The sequence below is a fragment of the Benincasa hispida genome, chromosome 5, assembly GCF_027475165.1.
Source record: "Benincasa hispida cultivar pf3 chromosome 5, pf3_genome.v1.1, whole genome shotgun sequence".
Lineage (NCBI taxonomy): Eukaryota > Viridiplantae > Streptophyta > Magnoliopsida > Cucurbitales > Cucurbitaceae > Benincasa > Benincasa hispida.
Window position 1 is genome coordinate 30787533 of NC_143482.1, and position 12284 is coordinate 30799816.

At 33.3% G+C, this 12284-nt stretch overlaps 1 protein-coding gene across 1 annotated transcript; it reads left to right on the forward strand.

Annotated features, from left to right (window-relative positions):
* Positions 1 to 958: 958 nt before the first annotated feature.
* LOC120078201 (heavy metal-associated isoprenylated plant protein 35-like) lies at positions 959 to 3845 on the forward strand. Its single transcript, XM_039032424.2, has 2 exons — positions 959 to 1416; positions 3519 to 3845. The coding sequence occupies exons 1-2, from the start codon at positions 1065 to 1067 to the stop codon at positions 3644 to 3646; spliced, it is 480 nt and encodes a 159-aa protein (XP_038888352.1). The 5' UTR covers positions 959 to 1064; the 3' UTR covers positions 3647 to 3845.
* Positions 3846 to 12284: the final 8439 nt, after the last annotated feature.

Here is a 12284-nt window from a genome sequence, read left to right on the forward strand (position 1 = left end):
TCAGTTAGAATCCAACGAACGATGCCATACATTACTGGATCAAACCTATCCTAGTTCAACTTTGGGTCATCAATTTAGTTTAGGTCACCTACCCTCAAATTTCAGTTAGCTAAATCTAATATCAGATTAGTAAGTGTATTTTTCATCAAATCCCAAGCCCTCACCTAAAGAAATTCATGTTGAAATGTCCCCCAAAATCCTAAAATAATTAGATAGGGAGATTATCACATACATATATATATATATGTGAGGACACACACCTATCAACTCTAAGATGTGGATCAATCTTTTGGATGAAATCAAAAGTATAGTTATAAGTATTTATAACTAAAATAGACAATGTCATATAACTGTAGAGATATAATGAGGGTTATTGCATCCTAACTAACAAGTGGTATCAATATGGTGCCCTGTATAGCTAAGTTGGTAGAATCCTTGGTGTCGAACAAAATAGTGATAAAACTCAGAAGATATAATCATAGTGTGATCCATCGTTGAGTTTTATTGGATAGGCAGTGTGATATTACGAAAGAGGAGTTGGCTTGAATAAGAATTAGATAGAAAAATGACTATTTTAGAGAAGACTTATAATGCATATGCTTTTATGTTTGAATGGAGGATTGTTAGAAATGTGAACAAGGTCCTACAATGACTAGATAAAGAGATTATCATTGGATATATAGAAATGAAAACAACTACATCAAATGAAACGAAGCATTTTTGATGAAATCAAAAGTAAAGTCATGAAGATTTATACTTAAATTAAAATGGATAATATCATATCATCGTAAAGATCGTCGTCTCTATCCTCTCAATTAATAAAAAGTGAAATAATAAATAAACAAAAACAAACTTTCAAATTTTAATACACCATAATTATGTGTGTGGTCCAACCAATCACCATCCAAACCCAGGAAGAGAATAAAAATGCATAAGAGAGCATTGTGCCATTTCTGCCACTCTCTCTGATCACCATTAACCTCAATGAAAAAGACAACCTCAATAACTTCATCATATAAATCTGTCTCTGCCTCTGTTTCTTCTATTACTTTACCATATTAACCATGAAGAAGCTTGGTGGATTCATGTGCCACTCTCCAGCAGCCACCGCAGTCTGCATCCCCGCCGATCCCCGCTCCGCAGTCGTGTCGAGAAGGCTGGCTAGAGCTGACTATGTTCATAATGCCAATAGCAACCGTGCGAGGTTGGTGAGCAATGCTGTGAAGTACTCGAAGCTTGTCGAGTCGACGAACTTGAGTGTTCGGAGCATGGAAACGCAGACCAACATGAAGAAATCAGTGCCGGTCATGCTTTCTCCGCCGCCGGAGAATGTCTTCCATGTGGTGGTTATGAGGGTGGCGCTTCACTGTCAAGGCTGTGCTAGTAAAGTTAAGAGACATCTCGCCAAAATGGAAGGTATAGTAAATCATATTCATGATATTATTTCTATTTTGTAGGTTCAAGATTAAAATTTCAATTGTATGGATATAATATTTTCTGACCCTCACGAAATTTCAAAAATTAATGATTTATTCTTAATATTGATGTTAACTCTCCCATATAAGATGTATGGAAGGATGCATCAACGTATAACCGCCAAATATTTAGTATAATTAAAGTTTTTCTTTATAATAAAAGTGGTATTATTATTATTATTATTATTTGCTAAAAAATTTTACACTATAAAGCAAAATATGCCCAACAAGCATATACTTATTTTCTCTTATTTTCTAACTTTTGATCATGGTAGAAAACATCTTAGTTATATTTTAAGATTTATGTTTAAATAGTTAGGCTCCATCTTATCACACTTTTTTTAAAATTAAGTCTATTTCCTCCACATTTCTTAAAATAATTTATATTTTTAAAAAATACAATGGTTGAATTCTTAGTCAAATTCTAAAAACAAAAAAAATTTTTTTTTTAGTTTTCAAAATTTAGCGTATTTTTTAAATTATTGGTAAAAAGTAGATAACAAATAAAGAAATTCGGAGATGAAAATAATGTTTATAGACTTAATTTAAAAAAAAAAAAAACTGAATGGTTACGAGTGCCTTAATCATTCTCTTAGTTTCATTACTAGTGCTTTTTTTAAATAAAAAGAAATCATCATTTTTTATTGAAAAATTCTTATAAATAGAAAAATCTCAAAAATATTTATACTAAAAAATTTCAAAAGTTTTATATACTTTTAGAACATTTTACTATAAACTTTAAATATTTTTAAATAATTTTTTTATATTTAAAAAGTTCCTTGTTTATTCTACATATATGTAAAACTTATTATTGCTACACTAGATTTAACCACGTTCAAAAGTTTCTCCTTTTGTAATAAATACATATATAATATTATGTTTTTCATTGGTTTCCAACCGAGATTTTGACCTTAATTTTCGAGTTTAGTAATTGCTAAAACTTAAAAGAAAAAAAAAAACTAAAATAGAACCATTTAAGGAACGTTGGATAAACAATTGGATATTTTAGTTTTAGATTGTTATATTTGAGTTATAATAAATTGTGTTTAGAGGGTAGATTATTTTAGTTTGAATTATAATACTATGTGTTTGAAGTGTAAACTACTTTAGTTCGAGAAAGAAATAATAAACAATATAACAAAGAATAAAAAATTGATGAAGGTAAAATTAGAGGATTCAAAAAATCTGATGACCCGAAAAAACCAATTAACCCAACCCAATCCGTGCGATTTGGGTTTGATTATCAACTCATTTGGGTCCGGTTGGATTCAAATAAATGAAAATTTTATCGATTAAGTTGGCTCATGGGTTCACCTAATATAATTCAAACCAACCCGAATTTATTATTTACTTTAAAATATATTTTTTTATTACATATAACACAATTATTTATACATATATTGATTTTAATTTTATTTAATTTCAATAATTTTTTTAATAATTTATTCTTCAACAACTCTTAAAAGTAGTTTATTTGCATTTTAGAAAGAAAATTTTCACTATATAAATTAAAATTGAGTTGTTAATCTTATTTAAAATTTTATTTTAATATATAAAAATAATTAAATAAGATTTATGTATATATATACATTGGGCTTCTTTTTAGAACAAAATTTTAAACAAATGACCCGATTAACCCGAACCAACCCAACCCAAATATTTCATGGTTGGATTGGGTTGGGTTCATTTTTTAATAAAGATTATTTGGATTGAAGAAATTTACAATCCCAACAGTTGGATTGGGTCTAAAAAGTTTATCAACCAAATCCAATCCAACTCATGAACACCATAGGTAAAATAGTAAAAGTCATAACAAATAATAAATACGGTAGTAAATGAAGGTTTTGAAATACTAGTTAATTATAGCTAATTCGAAAATTAAAAAATAATATTTATTATCACTTGATTATTATATTCTTATAATAGTCTTTCCTTCAAACGTATACCTAAGTTTCCAGTGAAAAAAAAAATGTAAAACAAGAATATTTTGGGATGAAAGTGAAATTCATATATCTTTTTACGACTGTAATTGGCAATTGACAGGAGTGACGTCATTCAGCATAGATCTTGAGGCCAAGAGAGTGACTGTGATGGGACATATTTCACCGCTGGGTGTTTTGGAGAGTATTTCTAAGGTGAAAAGAGCCGAGTTATGGCCAATGTTAAACTAATCACTTTATAATTAAATGGCTTCTGGCTGTGACAGAACAGTGACTGTGAGAGAGAATATGATTGAAATGACCAAAATGGGACACCAAAAGCAAGAAAATGTGTGTAATTTGTAAGATCCCAGTAGGAGTTATGTGTAATTTCAATCTTTTTGTTGGACAAATTATCCATTTTATTAATGTTGGTCCTAAATTAATTTAAGAGTTAGTGGGTGGATATGTTACTAGTTCATCATTTGGTTTTATGAATTGGAATCAACTTTTCTTATGATGTTAGTGATATTTTTGCCTTAATATTATAAATTTTCCTCCCTACCTTTCTTTCCATTTCTTGTTATTAATCCAAAATTTTCATAAATTATTTTTTAGAATAGTTTAGACCGTTATAAACAATTTAAGAAGTATTCGAGACAAGAAGTAGAATAGTGAACTCGAATGAATTATAAAGTCTAGAAAATTATGAACTCTTAAATTAACATGTAAAGAGTTGATAAGGTAAGAAATTGATGTTTTTTTAGTAGTGGGACTCCTAAATTCTTTGGACCAAATAATGAGTGAAGTTCACAAAACACACCCAACACCGATATTAGTAGAAATAGATTTGGAGACCTCGATCTCTAAAGATTCTCAAGGGCTCTTTATTAATTCCAATAAGTAAGATTATTTTCCTCATTCTTCCATTTCTTTTTGGTAGGCATAAGAAAGGTTAATTAGAAGAAGAAAATCAATTTTGTTGTTGTTTTTCTCTTTCTTTTTATTTTTTAAAAATTATTAAACTTAATAAAACCAAAAATTCCCCCTTTTTTCTCTCCTTTTTCCCTCTTATCACTTCAATTCTATCTTCTTCTTTCTTCCATTCAGATCATTTACCGACCATTGAAATTTTATTTTTCTCTTCCTCCTTAATTTTCCCTTCTTTCTTATTCTCACACGAAAATATTATTAGAAAAAAAAAAGTTTCTCTTTCGTTCCACATGTGAAATGAACTCCCATATTTGGAATAAAAGAAAACTAGTCGTTTTTCTTCTTGTAAGTAGAGAAGAGAGGAAGAAAGAAAAAGTAAGAAGAAATAAATTGTAGCCACCAATGAGAGATGATTTGGATACAACTTGGAAGAAAGAAGGAGAAGAAAGGAAGAAGAGGAGAGAACGAAAAAGAAAAAAGATGAGCTTTTTAAGTTTAGAAAAATATGATAAAAGAAAAAATTTGAATAAAAATAGGTGTCGTGTCAGCTTTAGGTAAGTAATTAATGAAAAAATTAAGGAACTAAAAATTCTTCTAAATGTAAACCTCATGAGTAAATTTGTTGAATTTGAAAACTCAAGAATAAAAATGCGACTTAAACCAAATTTATTTAGTGAAGAAAGAAGATGGTGAAGATAGTGGAGAAGATGATGAAGACAGGGGCAACGACAACATCATTGATGATGAAGGAAGAAGATGGAAGAAGGAGGAGGGGAAGAACAGCAAACAAGGTGAAATAAAAATAAAAATTATGTTGTTATTATAATTTTGAAAAATATGTGTCATATATGCATTTTATTAGTAATTAATGAAAAAAGTGAAAGAAACCCCAAAATAGAACCAAATGTAAACTTCAAAAGTAAAATTCTTAAGTTTGAAAACTCATGAACTCAATTATAACCTAATTTAAATTTTAAGGACCAAAAGTATATATTTTTTCTATTATTTAATACTCGCTAAATTTTAGGGACTGTTATGATTAATTTTGAATCAAGAATCCTGAGCTAAGGAGAATAGGATGCTAGGAGTAAAATTGGAATAATAAAGGTCACATGAGGGTGGTGCCAAAGAAGTGTAAGAAACTAGCCAGTAGGCCAAGAGAGGAAGAGACCAAGAAGAGGGAGGAAGTTGGGCAAATGGTCCAACTTCCCTACCTCAACCTTTGGCAAGCCAAGTCCCTCCTGTAGTGGCCCGCTTCTAGTGGCTTAGAATTTTTACCCCTATGCCTGGGTCAAAACAACATTCCTAAATCCTTCTTGGATTAGGAAACTCTAGGTCTAACCCTTTATAAATAGGATGTGATAGACATCACCCAAGGTAATCAGGTCGTTCGATTTCTATCTTGCTCTAACCCTTTGTTGATTATAGACTTATGCATTAGAGGCTCTGTGGCAAGCATCACATCGATGTTCTTGTTTCTTTTGATTTGTAGGTCATGTTTCTTATTTGAAATTACAAATTTACCATTGAGGGCATGTGAAGGTCTAGTGAGTCTTCCTATCCAGATTTTGTAATCAATAGTCGGGCACCATCTGTAGGGATCAAACCCATGACATAAAGGTGATTTCATATTAAAAAAATCAATCATAAAAACCTTGAAATTATTCTATATAGAAAAAAACTCTTATTTTTTTTTTAAAAAAAAAACTTAAAAAGAGTATTTTTTTAAAAAAAAAAAATACCATCATAATTACAATCATACACAATTAGGAATGCAAACTCTTATTTTTTAAAAAAAAAAAAAAAAAAAAACTTAAAAAGAGTATTTTTTTTTTTAAAAAAAAATACCATCATAATTACAATCATACACAATTAGGAATGCAACCAAAGTCCTACATTGATTAGATAAAGGGATGATTATGGATATATAAGTAAGGACAATTATCTCCAATGGTATAAGACATTTTGGATAAAACCAAATGGTAACAAAAACAGTGTCTAAGTTGCTTTTATTTTTAGTTTTGGAAAAAAAAAAAAAAAAAAAAAAGTCATACGTCCAAAGTGTACAATATATACCATCATGGAGAAACATCACTTATGAGAAGCTTTCAAATGAAACCAACTTCTATTAATTATGAAGTGAAATTTTAAATTAATTTTTTTTATAGTGTTGAAAAATAGTGAAAATTAATTATGTTTCTTTTAATTCTTTTAAGTTAATTAATAAACATTAACACTGAAGACAAAAAATGTGTATGTGAAAAATTTAGGTTTTTAAAAGTATAAATCTTGAAACCCAGGGACTAAACCTATGAACCAAAGTAAATTTCTCTTTTGCCACATCTCTAGAGAGGAGAACAAATTTGTTCATGGTATTGCATCTTTGGAATCTCCCTAAGGTTAGTTCTTTGACCTGAAAACATGCAATTCATGATTGTATACTCCTCCATTCACGATGAGGAGAGGTTTAGTTGTCCTTTATTTCATTTCATATCTAAATGGTTAAATTGAAACAAAACTCAAATCTCAAAAATGAAATTGTAACATTTTGAAATCTAGGGACTAAATTGAAACAAGACTCAAAACTTAAGGACTAAATGTGGAATATTTTGAAACTTAGAGACTAAATGGAAACTAAACCCCAAACCTAGGGACAAAAAATGTATTTTTCTTAAAAAAAAAATAATGACACACTTAAAGAATCAAATACCCATTAATTTCAAAATGGTTGAATTACGAGTATAGTTCATAAACTTTGAGGCTTGTACTTATGTGGTGCGTTTTCTAAAATATCTAATAGATCCTTAAATTTAAACTTTGTGTCTAAAGTAACAATACGGTTGAACTTAGGAGTGAAGTATGCATTAGACTAGAAGAGAAGAAGGAGAAAAGTTTGGTCCAGTATTGGGAGGAAAAGGTTGGAATGCAAAAGTTGGAAACGTAGTAGGTTGAAGTCAGAATCTTGGCTAAGTGTTCAAACTATGCTTAGAACCGAGAAAAGTTTATAGAAGAAGTTTATGTGTTGGCCTATAAGGAAAAGAGGAGTAAATTGGCTAAGTGTTGAACGCAAAGCCCAATGGATATGTGAAAAATTGACCAAGCGTTAGTAAGAAAGGAGTAGGACTAAACTCATAGCATAGTTGAGGAAGTTCAACTCATAGAATAAATCAGAAAGTTCAACTCGTCATCCTATGGTTGGAAGCATAGTTGATAAAGTTCAACTCGTCATCCTAAGGTTTAAAGCATAGTTGAGGAAGTTCAACTCACCATCCCAAGGTTGGAAGCGTAGTTGAGAAGATTCAACTCATCATCAAGGTTGGAAGCATAGTTGAAGTGAGTTGAGCTCAAACATTATAGACGAAGAAAATACTTATCAAGGGAACTTATGTTACTTCTTGGAAACATTAAACAAAAGTATGGTCAAGGAAAAGACCACTTGGACACATGGTTGAACTAATCGGGATGTCTAAGTTTAAGTTGGACCATAGATCACTGTATTGGACCGCCTAGTAGATCACATTAGTTAAGAGATTGATCTTGGATACATAAATGAAAGAAGGATATGTTGGACATTTATTTGGACGCATAGTAGGTGACTTTTGGGCGCATGGTTGACTAGGGTGAAGAATTTGGTTAAGTGTTGGACACACATAAGTAGGTTCAACTCATCAAAGTCAGTAAGTCCATGAAAGGACTATGTTGGATAAATGGAAGGATATTTTGGACGCCTAGGTTATTTGAACACGTTCTTTGACACATGAGAAGCATAATCGAAGCATGAAACAACTACCTTGAAGAGTTTTGCACCAAGAAACCTCAGGAAAACTTCTTGGACACATGCTTTGAGAAAATGAGAATACTTAGGCGCATACTAGGAGAAGATAGGAGTTTAGACGTAGAAGATAGGAGTTTGGAAGCATACCTTGAGGTGTGTCACTAGACATCAACCCTAAACAAGAGGAGAGAAAGTCATCTTGGATGCAGGACCTCAAGAAGTAGCTTTGATACATCTTAGAAGCATAGAAGAGTTATGCTTGGATGCATACTTGGAAAGTAAGGAGGGTAAGTGAGCTTGAACATTTGGGAAAATAATCAAGGGGAAAACCATGCTATGAAAAGAAGACAAAAACCAAGGAAAAGTTGGGCTCATGATATGGAACCATGTGTCCAATGTAAACAAAAAGGGTTGGGTGCATGGAGTAGGAACTATGCGTTCAATATAATTGCTTGGAGGTTAAGTCAGAGTGAAGCCACATAAATAGGAGTTGAAAGTAGAAGGTGACGAAAGAAGAAGAAAATTTGGCTAAGTATAGGAGGAGGTGATGAACTTTAAGGTGAAGGAACAGTAAGACCTGACACTTAGATGCATGAGTTAGTGCATGCAATTGAGGTGTCCAAATCTGAGGTGAAAATGCTTTAGAAGTTGATACTTAGACAAATTTGAAGGGGAAGGTGTCAAACAAAGAGATGAGGCGATGAGGCTATAGATACCATGAGGAGAGTTCATTTCACCTCATAAATTTGTGAAGCTCTCAAAGAAACTCAAGAGGAAGGTGTGAAAAGAAAAACTTAGGAAGTTGAGGTGAGAAAAAGGAGGTTGACCATCATCGACATTGTCTGTCAACATACTATGCACCTAACTGATGTCTGAGATGTGTTCAACAAGCTGGGTATGAGTTGATGAGTTCATCTAGGCGTCCAACTTGAAGGGCTATATGTAAGACCCGCACCTTACTTTTTCCAATTTTGACGATGTTTACTGTTAAGCTAAGCAAAATGTTGGGTTAAGTATCTAAGTTAACTTGGATTGGTACATTCCGAAGTAAAAGATGAGTTTGAAACTAGAGAAAATGGTTAAGTGAGGTAGCTTAGCTCTCGTTCACATCATCCTGGCTTGGAAAGGGAAATTTTGGCTAAGTGTTGATCATATTGAAGGATGCTTGAACATCAACTAAGCACCAGGCAAGGATCGAGTAGATGTCACCGAGCATTGAGTATAAGTGAGTGAGGAAGGAAGCAAGCATTGAGTATAAGTGATCGAGAAGAGTCAAGCATCGAGTAGATGCTGCTGAGTGTCAAGTATTTGTGAGCAAGGAAGGAGGTGAGTTTCGAGGGTCAACGAGGAAGGCTCGCGTGTCGAGTTCAAGCGTCGAGTAAGGGCGTGTGTCGAACGAGCTCCCAGTATCAAGTTCCCCATCGAGTGGCGAGTCCTTCCATCAAGTATTTGACAGAGAGCCTTGGAATTTTCTGTCGAGTAAAGACATCTTCCCATCGAGTTTCCTCAGCAAGTAACGAGTTGCACGAAACACTCAGATTTAAATGCTCAGTTTCATACCTCTCTTTTAGTTATCTGGATAGATGACTTAGTCTCGACCCTTGATCTCCATTAATGGGTGAGGTGGCTTAAGGAGATTTCAGTTGAAGGGCTGGATATTAGTATAAAAAGGAAGAGGACCTCAAGGGTTCGTTTTGGACGTTCTACTCGAGCAAACAAGGCGAACTTGGTATCATTGGAAGGATCTTTGAGTTTAGTTGTTGAAATCAAGCATTTGAAAGGGAGATGTCACTGGAAAGAAGGCCGGAGAAGGAACGAGGAGTCGGAGGTTCTTTTTTGAGCATTTTCGGGCACTCGACGAAGAAACATGGATCTAAACTGAACTGCTTGGATTTTCGAGCTGAAACTTTAAGGTATTCTCGTGGACACCCTTCCAAGTAAGTTTGTAGAAGAAACCTTGGCAAGAAAGATCTAGGTTTCGAGTTATATATATATGGGGAAGTAACCTAGAATCTTTACTCAAACAGGAAGTTGGAGTTAGAGTCGTCAGGAAAGATTCGAGTGCCCAAGTTAAACCCAATGCTGAAACTTTGAGGTAACATTGGTAACGAAATTCTGAACATGTTTGGAGAAGGAACTTTCATGAAATGAGTTTCAATTTTCAAGTTATTTACGTTAGAATTTGAATATGGAAAATGTGGACGATTGGGCAATCCATTGCCAAGTATGAGCTTAATTAAAAAGTAGTCTCAAAAGGGAGGCCAAGTAACAACTAAACTCTTATTCTTTTATGTGTAGGAACTACATCCATTGGAGAGGCCTACAAAGTTTAGGAAGAACCAAGCCCAAGGATTTGTGAGTGACTAAATCTTTTCAAATATGTCCATGAAAGGGACATGCGATTCAAATGAATTTCATGCTAATGTTCATGGTTTTCCAAGCAACTAAAGTTATATTTGTATTTGAAATGAGTTTTGTTAATCATAGTGTATGTTAAGAATGTATAAAAAGAAATGCAACTACATGTTATTAATTGTGAAGCATGCATGTGGCTGATAATGATGCTAGAATTTCCCCATGGATGTTATGTTTCCAATGTACCAGGTACTGAAGGTATAGAAGGTATCCAAGAAAGTACCTAATATGTTGACGGTACTTAGTATACTCTATGTGCACGTAGATAGTTCTTTATGATAGACCGAAGTATGGGTCTTCTGGCCACAGTCTTCATTAAGGGACTGAAGTATGGGTCTCACGGCCTTGAATGCATGTTGGGAGCTTGAGCTATGAGTGCTCGTTCTCAACTAAGGTTTGCTAGCATGATTGATGATAATGCTATGATTAATATATGATACTATGCAAGTTTCTTGAGGTTATTTTTCAGCATCTTATTTATTTTAAATTAAAGCTTATGAAAGGTTTGAGAAGAAATGTATTTCTAAGTGTCACTCACTGGGCAACCAGCTCACCGTTTTTAAATGTTTTCCTTTTTCTAGGTAGCGGTCAGTTCCCTCGTGGTTGAATCCACTGCAGCTTGCCACCCAAAGTTTGAGGACCTTAGGAAGAAGCTTAGGTTAAACTTGTTTTGATGTACACACTTTGGAAAGGAACCGAAGACTTGTGAAACTTATTCTCTTTTGGGACACATGTTATTTTGGTCATCTTATTTTCGTTGGACATATGCTTGTTTGTGTTTTTTAGAATTATGATTAAGACTTGCACTATTTAATTTCATGGATGTGTTTGTACCAAGTCATTGCATATTCAAGTTTGAGCAGGTTCACTTAAGTTAGGCAGTACGTGCCGGCACCTAGGTCGGTAACTGTTGTCGTCATATCATCTTCTGGTTTTAGAGGGTAAACTGGGAGGGGGTGTGATACTATGCATTGAACCTAGCTGGGGAAGCTGGCTATATGTTCAACAGGGCACACTATCTGCCCAACAGGTCTGGAAAGGTCATCTTTGCGCCCACTTTTGCTATTGGTCATCAGAAGCCTAGATTTGCATCTGTTGGAGTTGGTAAGGTAAATTTACGGCCAAAAAAGTATTCTAAGGTTATTTTTTAGCCATAATCTTGGATTCTTTGACAAAATTGGATAAATTCATAACAATCTAGAGCTTGAGGGAAACAGGAAATCCAAGAAGAAACTAGGAAGCCTGGAAGGCTTGGAAAAAGAGAAATCCTTGCCGGCCAACTGTGTATGACCCTTCATAAAAGAAAAATGTATTTTAGCAATGTTTTACAAGTATTTGATGATAAATGATGATTATGAGTTATTTCAAGGTTTATATTTGATAAATATGATTTTTGTCAACATGTGTTATGAATTCAAATACAAATGCTTGTTTTAAATTCTCATGCGATCTTCTGAAAAGTGATGGTTTAAGGGAGAGGTTTTCAAACCAATAGATTTAGTACCAAGATAAAATACTTGAGCTCTGCATGTACGTATGACAACTTCTATTCTTTGAGTTGGTTCCACATTAGCAAAGACCAGGTGTGTTAAGTTGGTTCCACTTCAATGACTGGGTGTGTTGAGTTGGTTCCACCTCAGTGCCTGGGTGTGTTAAGTTGGTCCAACCCAAAAATGTTCGGGTACAGGTTTGATAGTTGTTTTATCATGTGTTATCATGTGTTTTGTTAAGAATATATTTCTTTACTTGTTGTATTGTACAAGGAAG

What these genes read in the sequence shown, in the direction of transcription:
- LOC120078201 (XM_039032424.2), top strand. Translation starts at nt 1,065, where the DNA reads ATGAAGAAGCTTGGTGGATTCATGTGCCACTCTCCAGCAGCCACCGCA. An exon ending in ACATCTCGCCAAAATGGAAG is followed by an intron (nt 1,417 to 3,518) that starts GTATAGTAAATC and finishes GGCAATTGACAG; the next exon opens with GAGTGACGTCATTCAGCATA.